Source organism: Podarcis raffonei, chromosome 15 (assembly GCF_027172205.1).
Source record: "Podarcis raffonei isolate rPodRaf1 chromosome 15, rPodRaf1.pri, whole genome shotgun sequence".
NCBI classification, from domain to species: Eukaryota; Metazoa; Chordata; class Lepidosauria; order Squamata; family Lacertidae; genus Podarcis; species Podarcis raffonei.
Window position 1 is genome coordinate 4,718,021 of NC_070616.1, and position 18,700 is coordinate 4,736,720.

General features: G+C 46.5%; 1 protein-coding gene across 5 annotated transcripts in view; it reads left to right on the top strand.

Annotated features, from left to right (window-relative positions):
- LOC128402714 (uncharacterized) overlaps positions 1-18,700 on the top strand; it is a 65,774-nt gene that overhangs the window by 35,456 nt on the left and 11,618 nt on the right. For 4 of the 5 annotated variants that reach the window (XM_053367049.1, XM_053367047.1, XM_053367048.1 and 1 more), the window contains 7 exons: positions 642-786; positions 1,518-1,722; positions 4,838-5,016; positions 5,348-5,513; positions 6,206-6,367; positions 7,678-7,841; positions 11,699-11,880. In XM_053367049.1, coding sequence (XP_053223024.1) covers positions 642-786; positions 1,518-1,722; positions 4,838-5,016; positions 5,348-5,513; positions 6,206-6,367; positions 7,678-7,841; positions 11,699-11,880 — 1,203 coding nt within the window. Of the gene's footprint in view, positions 1-641; positions 787-1,517; positions 1,723-4,837; positions 5,017-5,347; positions 5,514-6,205; positions 6,368-7,405; positions 7,536-7,677; positions 7,842-11,698; positions 11,881-18,700 lie in introns of those variants that run through there. The other variant, XM_053367050.1, reaches the window with a different exon arrangement.

The following is an 18,700-nucleotide window of genomic DNA, read 5'->3' on the forward strand; positions in this document are numbered from 1 at the left end:
GGGATGAGGGGCTGCCAGCTCTGCAGGCAAGGGGTGACATAAGTGGGCTCCTGAGCCCCACAGGGGTGCCGCAGAAAGAATGTAGTTGGTCAATAACATAATAATTTATTATTTATACCCCACCCATCTGGCTGGGTTTCCCCAGCCACTCTGGGCGGCTTCCAAAAAAATATTAAACTACTGTAATACATCAAACATTAAAAGCTTCCCTAAACAGGGCTGCCTTCAGATGTCTTCTAAAAGTCTGGTAGTTGTTGTTCTCTTTGACATCTGGTGGGAGGGCATTCCACAGGGTGGGTGCCACTACCAAGAAGGCCCTCTGCCTGGTTCCCTGTAACTTGGCTTCTTGTGTGAGGGAACCACCAGAAGGCCCTTGGAGATGGACCTCAATGTCCGGGTAGAACAATGGGGTGGAGACGCTCCTTCAGATATACTGGACCAGGGCCGTTTAGGGCTTTCAAGGTCAGCACCAACACTTTGAATTGTGCTAGGAAACGTACTGGGAGCCAATGTACTGGGAGACTCTCATCGCTGGACCCCAGTGTCAAGGGAGCCGTGGACTCAAAAAGATTGAAAAGCTCTGATGTAAACCATTTAAGCCTGCTTGATTGATATTTCCTGTGCTTCTTTGTATTGATCAGGCTCCAAGGACCCTCTTTTCTCTATGCTCCTTGGGTCCCGCATGATCCCAGCATCATGCTACCAAGTCCTCCAAGGATCAGCCAGCCATTTGATCTCTATATAGATGCCCTTCATTATGTACCTGATAATGCAACCATCACAAAGGTAAGCTTCAGAATACTCCTGCGGCTCCCCACTTCAGTCAATGAGCCCTTATTAGCATTCCATATTGCGTAGCTCCTGGGGTGGTCTGGGAAAAGGGCAGTGGGCTGCTATGCCCAGCAGGGAGGCGTCTGCTGTGAGCTGCTTGCTTAACGTAAAGAGAGAAAGCTGCCATATACAGATTCACCCATCCTTGTTTTCGTTCGAGTCTCTCTTTTCAGAAAGGGAACTCTGCGCTGGCCCTTAAATCTGCTTTCCGAGACCAGTTTTGTTGGAAATTATTTATCCCAGTAGGTCATGTTGGCTGATGTAAAAACAACAACAACAACCCCATATACAAGAATCCAGTTGGACTCCATTTTTTCTCATGGTACCTTCTGCATACAGAAAAACACACTTATCTGTAAATGATACGTGGCTGAAATTTGGGTATACTATTTATTATCGTGCACGTGATGCTGTTGTACCTTTGTGACAACTTCGCATTGAAACGTGAGAGTGGGGAGGAAAGGGCGATTGGACTCCCCTCAGTGCCTGATTTAGGCTAAAAGGAAGCATAAATCAATGGGAAAGTCATGGAGGTCTAGGAAGGCATAGTCAATATTGCTTTTTGCCCCAAGAACACAGAACAAAAAAGGTCTGGAACAGAGATGAATAAATCTCTACAACTCTGTAGAGATTGTATGTGTGCATATGTAAAATAATATATAAATGAATGCTCTCTACCTCATTAGGTAACAGGTCATTTCAGGAATACGGGCTTCAGCAATCTGCACCCTTTTGTAGCATTTCCTGTTCTCGAGAGCCCGTCTCGAAATCCAGAATTCCAGTACCGAGCAGCAATAGATGGAGGCATTTCAAGTGGGATGGATATCAACACTTGGCTTCTGTTTCAAGTTCATACAGTTGACATGGATTCTGGAGACCTTGTTCTACTAGGTAACAGGACCTAGAAGCCATTCCCCCCCTTTAAAAATTTTTCTCCGTTTCCGAAACATTGCATTTCCTCCTGACAGTGTTTGCTTGAGGATGGAGTGTTGTAGCTGAGTCACTTCTTTACAGATCTAGCTCATGTGTAGACAGTACAAGAAGGAGAAAAATCTTAGGCGCTGAGGCCAGCGAGTAAGCCAAATCGGCAAGCTTTTATCGAGAGCAGGGAGTATCACCTGACTTGCCCTAGCCTATTGCTGTTAAGAAGCTTCCTTATTGGCGGGCTGAAATCCCTGGCACTCCCTCTCTTGGCAAGAGCTCAGTAGCAGCACAGAATGCCCACCTGACGTCCCATAGACCAGTGGTGGCGAACCTATGGCACACATGCTAGAGTGGGCACTCCAAGTCCTCTCTGCGGGCACACACAGCAGACAAAGTTTCCAGCCACTCCCCCCCCCCATGCAGTGCATGTGGGAATCTCTCCCTAGAGCACCCTCCGCCCGCAGTGGTGTTTGGGGGAGTTGCGTGCCCGCCAGGCAACTGGCAGTCTGCTGTTGGTGAGCTGGCAGGCGCATGTCAGTTGCGGTGACACAAGCGATTTTCAGCGTTTCTCAGTGGGGTTAGTGAGTTCCTGTAGGCTGTGCATACAAGCTGAACAACTTTGCTCTACCCTCTCAAAAAAAGCTCAGTGACTCTGGGCCCTCTCTCCCCATTCTCTTAATTTTGAGTCCCCAAAAATAGGGAGTGTCTTATACTTGTTGTTGTTTAGTCGTTAGTCGTGTCCGACTCTTTGTGACCACATGGACCAGAGCACGGCAGGCACTCCTGTCTTCCACTGCCTCCCGCAGTTTGGTCAGACTCATGTTTGTAGCTTCGAGAACACTGTCCAACCATCTTGTCCTCTGTCGTCCCCTTCTTCTTGTGCCCTCCATCTTTCCCAACATCAGGGTCTTTTCCAGGGAGTCTTCTCTTCTCATGAGGTGGCCAAAGTATTGGAGTCTCGGCTTCACGATCAGTCCTTCCAGTGAGCACTCAGGGCTGATTTCCTTCAGAATGGAGAGGTTTGATCTTCTTGCAGTCCATGGGACTTTCAAGAGTCTCTTCCAGCACCAGAATTCAAAAGCATCAATTCTTCGGCGATCAGCCTTCTTTATGGTCCAGCTCTCACTTCCATACATCGTGTCTTATACACGGGGGCATGGGGGCGCAAATTGCCGTGTTGGCACTTTGCGATAAATAGGCGGGTTTTGGGTTGCAGTTTGGGCACTCGGTCTCTAAAAGGTTCACCACCACTGCCTTAGACCAGTTTGCTTGAAGAATAGCCACACGTGATCACTCATCCACTTTAGTCTGCTGAACTGGCATTTCTTCAAGCACTGTATAATGTTCTGCATTTGTGAGGAATCAGCCTCTTAGTGTGGCAACCCGTTAGTGCAGAACTCCCTGCCTATTGATATTAGGCTGGTACCACCACTGTACTGTTTTTCAACGCCTGATAAAAACCGCTTTTGCTTAGGCTAGGCTGCCCAGACATTTAATTTCATCATGTATGTTTTTAAAGCTATTGATTTGATCTCTTCTCATATTTTTATTATGCCTGCTTGTTTAGGAAGTCTGTTGATTTTTATTGGCGTTTTCTAGCAAATACGAACCGTTTAGGCAATTTTATTATTATTAAGTGATGTATAAGCGCTGTTAGTTAAAATAATTACGTAATGGATTCCGTCTCCAGCAGCTGCCGAGATCTTAGATGAGTCCAGTTTGCCTCACACGTGGGAGAACATTACACTGTGTTGTTGTTGTTGGTATTTTTAAGCCATTCATCTTCAACAGGCTCAGCCCAAACATCCCGGGCACCGAACTGCAGATGAACATTTGAATGTGAAAGCGTCGCAGATCTGCGATTCTACATTTTTACTTTGCCATTGGATGGGGTGGGGGGGAAAGGAGTTGGAATTGTTTTAGACACAAATTGGACTGGCAGATGGCAAATGCAGTTTTAACTTAGGCACATAAACAAGGCACTCCGGCTAGGGAATATGTGATAGAGGGAGTCATCATCCAGTTTACTGATCAAGAAGAGAAGCATTTTTCAAGGCCGTTGTGTGGAAGAAGTAATTGAAACCATCAGTCTAGGATACAGCAGCAGGTTTCTTTAGGGGTTTTTTTAAAAAAGGAAGAATGAGCAAGACATAAAATACTAGAATGCCAACAAGATGGAGCACACCGATCCTCACAAGAGTGGACCCGCCAATTCTGGGGACCGAGAGATGACTCAGGCCAGCCTGCTTCCTGAACCTGGGGCCTTCCAGATGTTGTTGAGCTACAACACCTGTCACCTTAACACCCTTATATGCCCTCTCATCCACTTTGATCTGTGGACCTGGCGCTGATAAGGGTGCTAAACAATACAGTCATACCTTGGGTTACAGACGCTTCAGGTTGTGCTTTTTCGGATTGCGCACCACGCCGAACCTGGAAGTACTGGAACACGTTACTTCCGGGTTTCGGTGCTCACGCATGCACAGAAGCGCTAAATCGAGCTTCACACATGTGCAGAAGCACCGAATTGTGACCCGCGTGTGCGCAGACTCGACGCTGTGGGTTGCGAACACTGCGGGTTGTGAACGTGCCTCCCACACGGATCACTTTCGCAACCCGAGCGTCCACTGTACTCATTCCCCGTTTGCAAGAAATTTATTTTTGTGTGTGGCAGCAATGGTTCTGTTCTTTGGAACTCCCTGCCGATTGACATCAGACAGGCACTTTCGCTGTTTTCTTTCTGGAACCTCCTAAAAACCTTTTTGATTAGGCAGGCCTATCCAATCATGTAGGTTGCCATGTGTTTCAATCTGGTCTTTTTAGCCTATCATTGGTTTTAATGTGTTAAAAAATATTTTAAATAGTTGTTTTTAACTGTTCTCACTGATTCTTGTGTTGTTCTTTTTGTGAACCGCTTTGAGGTTTGCTTGTTTGTTTACAATCAGGTGGTATATGAAATTTAGTAAATAAATGAATAAATTAGCCATGCCGGCTAAGGCAGATGGGAATTCAGCAAAGTCTGGATTAGGAACATTTTTTTTTTAAATCAAATAATAAGTTGCCCCTTTGTGGATGACTGTAGGAAGCTGTGCCATCCACATCTTTAATGCTGAAGGAGAATTAAATGTGGGAGGGTTTCAACTGAAACTGAGAGATGGCTTGCTGGAAGACGGACCCTCACCTCTTACCCCGCCTTCGCTGAATCACCATACAGTTATTCCTTGCTGTACTCTCCTTATTCGACTCTTACCACATGCTCAGGCAAGTCTCTTTGTTATTTTTTGTATAAATATTTGCCTTGTTCAGATAACAATTCTGAGGAATTCTCAATAGAAAAAATACCAGTCCTTTGCAGTGTTATCAATAACGTCGACCAGAGCTCCTTAAAGACAGCTCAGTGCTGAGAGATCAACTTCATTTGGCCTTCTTGTTTCCATGAACTGTCTCCGTTCAAGCTATTTATAATAACCTTGTAATATTAAGAAGTTGAGGCTGGAGTTGGTTTGTTTTCCTCTGCCCTCCTCATCCCTTTTCCCTTTTGTGCCCTGTCTTCTAGATCGTAGGCCTGTGTTCTTAATTTTCTTCCCTTTAGGTTCCAGTGCCTCCCCCAAGTTACTTGGCAGGATACTATTTCACCGACGGAGCAAAACCCAACAGTTCAGAGCTGGAGATCATCTCAAGCTTTCAGAAGGACAGCGGCTTCCCAAACCTTGTGCTGGACATGGCACTGCAGTTAATGAACAAGGAGCAAAGCAGAGGTATGAAAATGGTTGGCTAGATCACAAAAGCTTCCTCTTCGTACACTAAAGCTTATTTCAGGCGCTTGTTGTCTTGAGAGACATTGGAGCGCGCCTTGAATAACACTAGTGCATTTGAAACACAGCAGACGCTAGTGCAAGAACCCTGGTTCGCTCCAGATACTGTGGACTCCCAACTCTCATATTTGCTGGCCATTGGCGATGCTAATGGGGGCTGATGGGAGTTGTAGTCCAGCATTGTTGGAGGTCCACAGTGCTTCCCCACTCTTGGGGTATTCTAAGTTGGGATGTGAGAAGAGGAGGAGGCTGTTTCCGCCCTGTGTTCATCGCAATCAGTGCTGTTTCCATTCTGCTTCGGTTCGGCTTCTGCAAAAACCCATGTTGTTCATCTTGCTATCTGCTGTGGCCAAAAGCAGTTTCATAATTAACTCCAGTGCATTTCAGTGCAAGGTAAACGTAAAAAAATTCCACGCAGAAGATAACCTAGTGATTTCCGTTATGTTTGCAGGCTAAAAAAGCAATACCAAGTACCATTCACATTCTCTTGTGTGGTTTGCGCATTGTGGGAATTTCTGCTCCCGTTTCTGTTTCTGGCAGAATTCTCCGAGATCCTAATCTTAAGCATTGCCAAGTGGTGCTCATCCCCTGGTGCTGCTACTGCTTCCCATATCCTAATTCCTTGTTTCATGCAGTACTACCCGATCAGCTGAAAGCCTGGTGTGTAGAAAAGTTAAGCGAGAGAGGACATTTGTCACCACGGCATCCTCTGAAGTGCATCGACATACATCGTGTGGTCCGTTATCGGCAAGAAGCTGGAGTCCGTGTCCGAATCAAGCAAGCGTTTGGGCTTAAAGGTAGCTGAAAGAACATTATTTGTGTTTCCCTCCCTGAAGTATACTAAGCAATTTCAGAGTTTGGCTTGAAGATATGTGATGCAGCAATCCAGTTGAAGCTAAGCAGGCCAGTTCTCTATCTTACGCCCATCTTGAGTCCCATGGCAGAAAGGCAGGATGCAAGCACAATAAGCAAATAAAATAAATAAATAAATACTAGTGGACCCTGCAGCAAAATTTTGCAGTGTTGAGTGTTCCTGTTCACTGTTCTGCCTCCTTGATATTCCATTCCATTTGATTCCCTTTCTATCCTGGTTTTCTCATTTTTCTTCCTCCAATAGCATTCATTATCCACTGAGCATGCTCACTGGGGCTGCTTCTCCCCCACCCCCCACCCCATTTTAAGGGTATTATTCTAATTCTTTTTTCATACTTTTGTCAACTGTGGGGTTCCTTCAATCCTGGGTGGTGTTTTTATTGGTCTACAGCAGTAATAAACAGCAGCAGCAGCATGGGTGGTACTGTTTTGGCTACATAAGCACTGGCACTCAAGCCTGAACTAAATAGAGGCATTTGTTGCTTCTTCTTCTTTACAGTCTCTGACAATGATAGAAATTAGGTTGATTATTTCAGGCGTTTCTTGCAGCTTAGCCCATATAAGACATGTGTCCCCCAAACTCTTAGCTGCTTAGATAAAGACATACACAGTCTCTATGGGGAGAAGGAAGTGGCGTCTTGAAGAAGGCTCTGGTTGTTGGGAGAAAGATGGTTATCTTCATTTTATGAGTGAGAGAAATCTTGCTCATACATTTGTTTTTATTTATTCATTTAGATCATTTCTGTGCCACTTAATACACACACACACACACACACACACACACACACACACAAACACACACATATATATAATATAAATCTCTAAGTGGTGAACAGAAAACTAAAACAACTGAAACAAATGTTACAGAAATACAGAATATATATACACAAATGTTATGTCAATAAAAATGATGGCTGTAATGATGACAATAGACAGGCATCAGTTCTTTCTTTAACACATAGAAGAGACTGTCCATCAACAGGGAAAGCAGTGGCCTCTCTGAACTGGAGATGGGGGAGAAATTCCATTCAGCTCACTCTTGCACTTGCACTTAGGGGAGCATAAGAGGTAACTGAGATCCCAAAGGAGTAAGGTGAGCAGCACATGTTCATTCCCCTTTCCCTGCTCTGCACAATGTATAGTTGTAGGTAGAAAGGCCTTTCCCAGTTATCTCTGTGAGCAAACCCTTAAATATGTATAATCTTTACTGATTTGTGTTTTCTTCCCCTTTCAGCTGATGGTTGCTATGTGAATGCACTGGCCAGAATCCTTAAGGGGGCTGCAAGCATGCAGTTGCCTGAGCTGCCTCAACGCTGGGGAGGAGAAGAAACATTCCTGGTGCAACAACTTGATTTTTCAAGCCTGCAGAGATCGCCCAAGTGGATTGAGCCATCTGTGGTACGCAGTCGCCGAACTGCCATATTGCAGTAGTGGCAGATGCCCATTGGGACTGGTAGGGGGGAAGGCAGGGAGCCAAACAGTAGGTGGCGCCAGAGCCAATAACAGGCAAAACTAACTAATTCCAGTTCCATCCCCACCCTCTTCCTCCCTGCTGAGTTATACAAAGAAAGTGCTGTCTGTCTTTGAGGAGGAAGCTGACAGACAGTGTAGCCCAGGCATAGGCAAATTCAGCCCTCCAGATGTTTTGGGACTACAACTCCCATCATCCCTAGCTAACAGGACCAGTGGTCAGGGTCTAACATTAGCAAGGACCACATGTTGCCAAACCCATTATAATACAGATTTGTTTCCCCCCCTGAAAATCACATGAAAGGGACATCAGGTATGTCCTGGGTAGGAAAAGTTAGTGGATTCTGAAGGGAAAGGCTTGGTCTGGACTGGACTGTGCATTTACATTGGTTCTATTTCTGCAATGTTTACTGATCATCCCAGCTGCCGTTCCTTACTGTTCCCAACTAAGGAACCTTTTAAAAAACGAAGATTCCACTAGACTTCAATGAAAACAGATCTTCCAAAGTCTAGAACTTTTTCCCAGCTAGAGAAGGAAATGTATGGCAGTACATAATTTCCTCCTGCGACTGCCTTGTGACAGGGTAAAAAGGTAAAGGTACCCCTGCCCGTACTGGCCAGTCTTGACAGACTCTAGGGTTGTGCGCCCATCTCACTTAAGAGGCCGGGGGCCAGCGCTGTCCGGAGACACTTCCGGGTCACGTGGCCAGCGTGACAAAGCTGCATCTGGCGAGCCAGCGCAGCACACGGAAACGCCGTTTACCTACCCACTGGTAAGTGGTCCCTATTTATCTACTTGCACCCGGGGGTGCTTTCGAACTGCTAGGTTGGCAGGCGCTGGGACCGAGCAACGGGAGCGCACCCCGCCGTGGGGATTCGAACCGCCGACCTTTCGATCGGCAAGCCCTAGGCGCTGAGGCTTTTACCCACAGCGCCACCTGCGTCCCCTTGTGACAGGGTAATGTTCCATAAATGCTTGGGCAAAGGGATTGGACTTTGTCTGGCACCGTCATCACACAAGGATTGGTGCCAGCCTACTTTTCATTGTAGCCTAGCAAACATGTGCCATTAGCCCTGCCTTGCTTGTTTGGTTTGTACTATGTGAATTCTTTTCCATTTTTTGTCCGTTGTGCCACAAAGCAGCCACAGGTTCAACCATCAGTCTGGCTTGTTAATAGGGCAGCAAGGCATTATGTGTTCAGTTCCCTTCTATTTGCATATATTAGTTGCATGCAACATTGTTTCCATACTGCTGCAGTTCATTTTCTCCTCAAAACGATGTTGTTCATCTCGCTGTCCACTGTGGCAAAATGGCATGTTTACATAACTAATTACATAAAACACATCATTAAGTTGTCAAGTTGTCATTACATTGTTTCACCCAATCAATTTCATTGCAAAGGAAACACATTGCAAATGGAGGGAGAACATAATGAATTACGAAATGTTTGTGGAATGACAGCAACGACAACTGCGAATCCTGATCACATTTGATGGATTCATTTCTGTTCCGGACATGGGATGAGAAAGCGAACATTGGCAGTTTTCGGTTTCGTTAGAATTCCCTGACATCCCTTTTTGTTAGGTAGTCCTTTTAGTCTGCGCACTTCGGAAGCCCAGCGTTTTTATATGAACTCGTGGCAAGGAAAAGTTCCTCCAGACATTTTCCCACAGGAACCCAAAAAAACCCCACGTTCGCAAAATGAGCGTTTAAACTGAGATCAGCTTTCTGAAATGTACTGCACAGTTCCTGCTATTTACGATTCTCCTGAAACATCCAAACATCTGTTGTGCACAGAAATGAAATCTTGGTTAACTGCTGAGAACTGCTTCCTTCAACGCAGGAGAATCAAATTGCCCATCAGTTGACTTACACAGATTTAGCTGTGAAGTGATGATATGAAGAGGCGGTTTAAAGTATCTCTTTGTGCATTTAGCAACTCTGGAAATGTGCTGTCTCAGTCAGATCCCCCCCTCCCCTCTCTTCACCTCAAAATGAAAATAAAATATCGCACCATAACCCAATCATAATCTTCAGCTGATGTTCTTATACTGCAAGGATGCTGATCTTCTTAAGTCTCACTATTATCCCAGGACAGGGAATATTTTATATTTGCTTTTCAGAATTGTTAATATATTTTTTCCCTTTTGACTTGAGATTCATTTTCCCTATTCAAGACATGCCTCAACATCCAGCTATGGAGCTTAGAATTAGAGTGAAGAGGATCATGACATTCTTAGAGCTGTGGGGCTGGTTTGGAAGTGCCGTCATCTTGCTTATTCCAAACGTAACTATTCTTCTCTAGGAGCCAGTTCTGAAAAAAAAAACCAGTTCTACAGATTTGAAAGTCAGCTGCTGAAAGTCAAGGGTGCCACTTGGCTGGGATTGACTGCAGAAGGTGCTGATTAGCTAGTACTGGCTAAGGGTGCTGATTGGCTAGTGCCTGTGGCAGCACCGACAGCCACCCGACATGTCCTTAGAGCAATGTAATTGTTTTTGAAAAATTAATGCAGGCTTTTCTTACTATTATTTTGCCTCTTTTTTTAAACCGCGAGAAGGATAAAGGTAAAGGTAAAGGGACCCCTGACCATTAGGTCCCGTCGTGACTGACTCTGGGGTTCTGGCGCTCATCTCGCTTTATTGGCGAACGTTTACCTTCCTGCTGGAGCAGTACCTATTTATCTACTTACAGTTTGACGTGCTTTCGAACTGCTAGGTTGGCAGGAGCAGGGGCCGAGCAATGGGAGCTCACCCCAGCGTGGGGATTCAAACTGCCGACCTTCTGATCGGCAAGTCCTAGGCTCTGTGGTTTAACCCACAGCGCCACCCGCATTCCTTACGAGAAGGGTAAAGGTAAAGGTACCCCTGCCCGTACGGGCCAGTCCATCTCTCTTAAGAGGCCGGGGGCCAGCGCTGTCCGAAGACACTTCCGGGTCATGTGGCCAGTGTGACGAAGCTGCTCTGGCGAGCCAGCACCAGCGCAGCACACAGAAACGCCGTTTACCTTCCCGCTATAAAGCAGTACCTATTTATCTATGTGCACTTGAGGGTGCTTTTGAATTGCTTGGTAGGCAGGAGCTGGGACCGAACGACGGGAGCTCACCCCGCCACGGGGATTCGAACCGCCGACCATACGATCAGCAAGTCCTAGGCGCTGAGGTTTTACCCACAGCGCCACCCGCGTCCCTTTACGAGAAGGATAGCTGAATGTATAATCCAATAAGCACACACCTGCTGTCAAAAAAGCAAAATAATAATAATAATAATAATAATAATAATAATAATAATAATAATAATAATTTATACCCCACCCATCTGGCTGAGTTTCCCCAGCCACTCTGGGTGGCTTCCAGCAAAATATTAAAATACAATAATTCATCAAATATTGAAAGCTTCCCTAAAGAGGGCTGCCTTCAGATGTCTTCTAAAAGTCAGATAGTTCTTTATTTCTTTGACATCTGATGGGAAGGTGTTCCACAGGGCGGGCGCCACTACCAAGAAGGCCCTGTTTACAGGAGACGGCCTGCCTAACAGGGGGGAAGAGGCAACATTTGTTGCTGATCCAGTGCAAAGTGAGTTACAAAGCTGGGATGGCTTTCAGTTAAGAAGCCTGTTAAATATTCTTGGGGGGGGGGGATGAAATGAGATGCTTGGAATTTTATATTTCTGAAACCCCTCTTGGCTTCCCACATTCTCATGCCATTGTGTTCAGCCTTTTAAAACATTCCTTGGATCTGGTCTCAGCTCTTGGCCGTGCGTCTAAATTTCCTCTGCCTTATTGTAGGTTTTGCATCCTTATCTTGATGATCACAGCGTTCTGCTAGTCCAGATCTACGGCTTGGATGCTATTTACACCCCGGATCCGAGTGGACAGAGACCGGGCACAGTAGCGCCACGTTCTGGCCAGGCCATCAAGCTCAACGAACAATCCCAGCTGGGGTGGACGGTTCTTCCGCTCTTTGACAGGTGACTCTAAAAGTAGATGCATCTGTGTTTGGCTTTTCAGACTTACAGCAGAGCCTTGTGCATATTTATTGGAATGTAAGCCCCGTTGTGTTGTATCAAATGTTATTCTTACTCTGAGTAGACCCATTGATATTGATGCACCTGACTATGATCACAGCCAGCTAATACGCTGAAAGTGTATTTAAGGCACACGGCTTTCGCCAGAGAATCCTGGGAAGTGTAGTTTAGTGTCGCTGTGACCCGAGACATGGGTTCCGGTCATGGCAGTGGCTGTTTTGGGAATGCTTGGTACCATCCTGATCAGTGAGAGGCGGCCTTCAAGCCATAAATCCTGCTGTTATAGGAACCAAACCAACGGTAGTAAAAACGACTGGTGGCTCCAAATCCCATTTAAAGTGGGAGAATGGGAGATGAAATCTAGATCAGTGCCAAAATCTGGATGGGTTATCGCCACATCTGCAACTGAAGGATAAGCAAGCTATCTCGGGAGAGAAGGGAGGTATATTTACTGTTCAGCTTCCCGGTTTTCGGAGCACAAAATGCCAGCATTTATATCCGGAGCGGATCCCTTAACTGCCCTCCCAGAGACAGAATTACCCTCCAGATGAAATGGAAGCAGAGAACGCGGGAGGCAGCTGCAAAAGCTGCTGCTCGCCTTGAGAATGGACAAGGTGATGGGATGCCACCTGCCCGTTCCTTCAATACACTTGCAAGGAGAATGGACTGCACTGGTTCTGTTCACACCATAGCAACAAGACCATAGCTTGCTAGAAGAGCATCTGTCCAGCATGCAGAAGGTCCTGGGTTCTGTCCCCGGCATCTCCTGGTAGGGCTGGGAATGTCTCCTGTCTGGAGAGCTGCTGCCAGTCAGTGTAGACAATACTGAGCTGGATGGACCAATGGTCTGAATCGGTATAAGGCAACTCCTTGTGGTCCTACAAATGAGCTCTCAGCTGGGAGGTCCCTAGCTGAAATCTAATCTCAGTTAGATTTAAACAAACCATTTTACTCTCTGTCTCAACCACAGACACCCCTTCCCCAGTCTATAGCATGGGGATGTCAGTGCAGGCCTATCTTCTCAAGGCTCTTGTAGGAATAGCAGCTAAAAGGCTTTTGAGGACTTAGGAAAAGTGCTTTAGAAATACGAAGTGCGACTGTTTTCAAGGGCAGAATCATTACTGCTCCCTTTCAGTGGCATGGCCAAGTGGAGGTGGACTGTAGAGCAGGGCTAGGGAACCTGCGGCCCTCCAGCTGCGGTTGGACTCCAGCTTGCATCAGCTCCAGTTGGAGGGCCACAGGTTCCCCCAGATCTGCTTCAGTATCTCTGCAAGTCTCCCTTATCAGCATCAATGGAGGAGCCACTGCTGTATCCCCACGCTCTGGACCAAATGGAAGGGATGTGAAGCAACTTGTACAGGCTCTATTACTGCCCCTCCTGCAAAGCAGTCAATCAGACCTTGATCTGGGACTATCTGCCTGACTATCCAGTCAGCTGGATGTCAGATCAGATAGCAGTCGTCTTAGGTGCTGGTCAATCCTTCCAAATCTCTCTAAGGCCAATGCTTGAGATCTGAGTACAGTTTCAGGCAAGGTCAGGTGCAGGTTGGAGGTTCTCTTGAGTTTTGAGGGCTAAATACCACCCTACATAAATGGAGTGAGCTAGAGGTAAGATATTAACAATGGGTAATTTTTTTAAAAAATCTCTTAAATATTGGTTAGGTTAGGAAAAATCCACTTATCTCCAACAGCCTTTGTAAATTATACCCATTGTGTTTTTTCCTATTGTGATAAAAAACGAGAAATGAAATAATTGGCTGAAGCTTTAAAATGTAGTCTGAGAATCCCTTCCTTTTCTGCGTCTCAAATATTCTGTAGCTTTTTATTTTATTTTGAAAAGTTTTTGCCTTTTTTTGGTTGGGGGGGGCTGGATCTTTTCAAGCTTTCAAAAAAGAATAGTAAATTCGTATGCATGAAACTGACTGCAAAGAGCAATTAGTCCTTCATTAATATGCAAATTTGGTCCAATGCAAATTCATCTATGTATGCGGTTTTAAATATGCAAGCCGGTCTTGCTGTGCTAGAAAACCCAGATGCTTTTATTAACTTTGAAATTGAGGGATTTGGTTAATGATATTGTTGACAAGAAAAACTTGAATAAATTTGACGACTTGCCGTCTTCCATATTAGCAGAGGCTCATAGGAAGGGGGGGGGAATCCAAGCCAAATGCCAATTTTATCTGGTAATTTTCCCATTACCAAACTAGGAATAAATGTCAGATATGAAGTAATAAGAGCTGGAAATCCTAATGTAGCTGTCCCAAGACCTGAAAACACTCCCCAAAGATCCAGCCGTTTTATACCCAGAGGGTAAAGCCATCTGTATCGGCTCTGTGAACAATATTCCGCTTGGAGGTTTAATATTGGGGAGTTAGATTGTTTTTGTTTGGGAGGAAATAGATGCGCCTTTGAATTTTAAAAAGCTAACACTTTCACAGGTAGCTGTTATCACCAGTTGCTTCCACACCTGGCCCTTGTTCTGGAATTGCTATCCTTTCTCCTCTACTTTAATGGAGAATCCCAGCGATGTTGATAAATGGGTGCAGCCCAGGTTCCTCTGTGCTGTCCTGCCTCAAGGATAGAGAACCTGTTGCCCTTTAGATGTTGCTGGACTCCCATCATCCCTAACCATTGTGCCTGCTGGTCTGTGCCAAGCTCCAGGAGGGATGCCCTCAGGGAGCTGGGGTCTCAGTCTGGTAAAGCTTTTACCAGAACACTTACCCAAGAGAGCAAGGTTCAAAGGTGCAGCATTGTCCCTAGAAGCCAAGGTCAAGGGATGGGGAAATGTAAGTGTTATGTATGCCAGCATGGTTGCTCGAGAGCTAACAGGCAAGAACCCCACTGGTCTTTTCTTTTCTTTTTTTTTAAATAAATGTTTATTGAGATTTTACAAAACAAAAAAGTCATCATTTCAAATAAATCAATCAATCAGATAAAGCCCAAACAATTGGCATAGTTGGCCAATTGGTGCCAAAGAAAGACAGAACATTTTTTATGTACGCAACAACAGCAGCAAGAATACTTCTCGCTAAGTATTGGAAGACACAAGATCTACCCACCGTGGAAGAGTGGCAGATGCAAGTGATTGACTACATGGAGATGGCAGAAATGACCGGCAGAATCCGTGACCAGGGAGAAGAATTGATGGAACAGGACTGGAAAAAGTTTAAGGACTATTTACAAAAATATTGTAAAATCTTTGAGTGTTAATATGATGTGGGAAGTGAAGGTAACAGGGCATGCGGGATTTGGTTAAAAGTGATATGAAAAGAAGAATTTCAAAAAGGAGAAGGGGGATATGAACAGAATAATATTATGTCATAGTATATAAGGTGGAGTAATGGGCTAAGATAAGGGAAATTTGAGACATAATAACTGGAAATGTATAATTATAAGTAAGGTTTGAAAAAGGGTTAGAACTTGCTGAATTTGATGGAATAAAGAGGAACACAAAAAAGAGAGATGTGAGGAGGTCAGGACAGAGGGATATGGAAATTTGAAATTTAAAAGTGGATTTTTCTTTTTTTCTTCTTTTTCTTTCTTTGTTAAGTGTGAACCCCACTGGTCTTTTCAAGGCTTTATTATCTGTGCAAAAACATTCACAGTGCAGAACGTCTCAATTCCATGTCTGCTCAGTCACTAACAGAATCTGGGAGTGGGCGGTCCTTAAACTTTCCCCGGCAGAGCAGTCTTTTGACCCCCATCCTACGCCTCCCCTCTCTGCGCGTAAACCGACTGTGCAGAGAGGGCGTGAGCAAAGGGGGACCTGCCTCCCCCCCCCCGCTTTGCTCAGGCTCGGTGTTGTGGCTCTCCCTTGCAACCTCCGAGCCCTGCATCCCTTCCCCGCTGGAGGCGAGGCTTCCCTCCTCCCGGGAGGAAGAACTGCTTCTCACGATCTTCTCCTGTAACCCAACTGCCCTTCCACCTCTCGCCTCTGAACTGATGGCAGTTCCCTGACAGTAAGGAATGTAGGAAAGTGCCTTATACCAAGTGAAACCATTGGTCCTTCAAGTCCAAGGTTGTCTACACTGATGATCAGCAACAGCTTTTGGGGTTTTTTGGCAGGAGTCTTCTGCATGCAGAGCAGGTGCTCTGCCACTAAGCTACGGCCCTTCAGATGTCTCTGGACTGCAACTCCTGTCATCCCTAACCATTAGCCAGGCTGGTTGGGGCTGATGGGAGCTGGAGTACAACAAAACCTGGAGAGCCATGGCTTCTCCATGGAGGGTTGCTGGTTTTTGTTTTTAGCACCAGTCTGTTCAGTGGAAAATATGCCACCTTGTACCAGGTCTGACCATCTTGCCCAGCTACTCTGACTGGCAGCAGCTCTTCACGGTGCTGGGCCTTTCCCACCACTCGCTGCGTGGTCTTTCAAACTGGAGATGCTGGGGACTGAACCGGGCACCTTCTGTGTGCAAACATACACTGAGCCAGAGGTCAGCGTTAAAGCTATGGTTTTCCCAGTAGTGATGTATCGAAGTAAGAGCTGGACCATAAAGATGGCTGGTGCTTTTGAATTATGGTGCTGGAGGAGACTCTTGAGAGTCCCATGGACTGCAAGAAGATCAAACCTATCCATTCTTAAGGAAATCAGCCCAGAGTGCTTACTGGACGGACAGACCTGAAGCTGGGACTCCAATACTTTGGCCACCTCATGAGAAGAGAAGACTCCCTGGAAAAGACCCTGATGTTGGGAAAGATGGAGGGCACAAGGAGAAGGGGACGACAGAGGACGAGGTGGTTGGATAGTGTTCTCGAAGCTACCAGCATGAGTTTGACCAAACGGCGGGAGGCAGTGGAAGACAGGAGTGCCTGGCGTGCTCTGGTCCATGAGGTCATGAAGAATCGGACATGACTAAATGACTAAACAACAACAACAGAGGTCAGCAGGTACCCCCTGATACAGCACCCAAAGTAATGTCTATAGACATAGAAAGCTGCCTTATATTGAGTCAAACTATTGGTTCATTTTGCTCAGTACTGCCTACACTGACAGGCAGCCGCTCTCCTGGGTTTCAGACAGAAATCTCTCCCAGTTCTACCTGGCATGGGGAACTGAACAAGGGACCTTCTGACTGCAGAGCACATGCTCTGTCCCTGAGCTGTGGCCCTTCCCCAAACCTCTTGGGACAAATTCACAATTTGGACCTGAGGCTCCTTTGCCTGAGAACACAATAGCCCGAGTTGCCTCTGAAGTGGTGCGTTTGAGTGCACCATGCCGTTATTTGCAAAGCTGCTGAAATCAAAACGACCCGAGAAGTTAATAGATTATGGTGCTCCCCAAATAGCTGTTTGATTCCCATGGCTTTCCTGGCACAGCTGTTTGGGATATAAATCCTGACAGTCAGAAATGGTTAGTTTCTAAATCCTTGATGTGCTACGCTCGGCAAAGAACCGTTGGAACAGTTAAGGCAGCCCGGGTGGCAAAGGCAGGGAGAGTGGGGGCGGAATATGTAACAGGGTCTGCAGCAGGCTTGGCTCTCGGTGCTACGGTATTTAAAGTTGCAGATGTCAGCGGCATTGTGGGCCAGAGCTGTGCATGCTCCAAACTTGGAAGTTAAAAGGGGATATCTTGCAGCAAAAGAAATGTGAATTCTGCAAAGCGGGTGACCCAAGTACACAAGTCATTTGGAGGGCAGCAGGAGTTTTTGTGGTGCCAATGAAGCAGTGTTAGACATCATCAGCTGCAATTTTTTTGAGTCTGTCATGTCCCTCACAACTCGGAGATCTCGCAAAAGAGGGTGTTTGAGTTGCCATGCCCAAGGAGGACTCTCTGGGGCCCAACTTTGAGCCCTGCCAGCTGGAGGACATAGACTTATGCCTCTCCCTCAGTTTGCATACCCAGAGGATGAGGGCCCCAATCACAGAGCCCTGTCCTCAGCATTGCAAATAAGAAATCGGACAAGGTTCCTCTAAGGAGGACTGCCAGCACTTCTCAGAGGGCGGGGCCGATCACAGAACAGACCTTGCCTGCCTTTATAATGGTATCAGTTGGCTTCTGCTCCTTTCCAGTTTGGGGGCTGCCAGGGCTGTCTTAAGCATATGTGGTGCCGGGGTGCAAATATCCGCTCAGCGCACACACACACCCAGTTTGCCCAGTCCCAGGCGCGCGGGAGGGCAGAGCTGGCCAGCCGCCTCAGTGTCTCGCTGGCTTGGTCACCCCCGAACTCGCGGCACAGAGCCACAGCAGAAGAGCCCACCATGGTGCTCCAGCCGACAGGTGGGCTCTTCCCCGGACTCAACTCTCGGGCCCGGACTCTCGGCCTGGCACTCCTGAGAGACTGGCGTCCGGGTGCCCCGCACCCCTTGCGTCTATGGGTAAGACGGCCCTGGGGACTGCTCTCCAGGATAAGACTCCCTGGGACAGTTTGTGAAGAATATGAGACTCTATGAAAGGCTGTAGCTGCAGCGTGATTGCATTGTCACCAGTAGGTGGTGGTAATGAGAGCCAGTATGGTGTAGTGGTTAAGAGCGGTAGTCTCGTAATCTGGGGAACCAGGTTCGTGTCTCCGCTCCTCCACATGCAGCTGCTGGGTGACCTTGGGCCAGTCACACTTCTTTGAAGTCTCTCAGCCCCACTCACCCCACAGAGTGTTTGTTGTGGGGGAGGAAGGGAAAGGAGAACGTTAGCCGCTTTGAGACTCCTTAAAGGGAGTGAAAGGCGGGATATCAAATCCAAACTCTTCTTCTTCTTCTTCTTCTTCTTCTTCTTCTTCTTCTTCTTCTTCTTCTTCTTCTTCTTCTTCTTCTTCTTTCCTTGGCC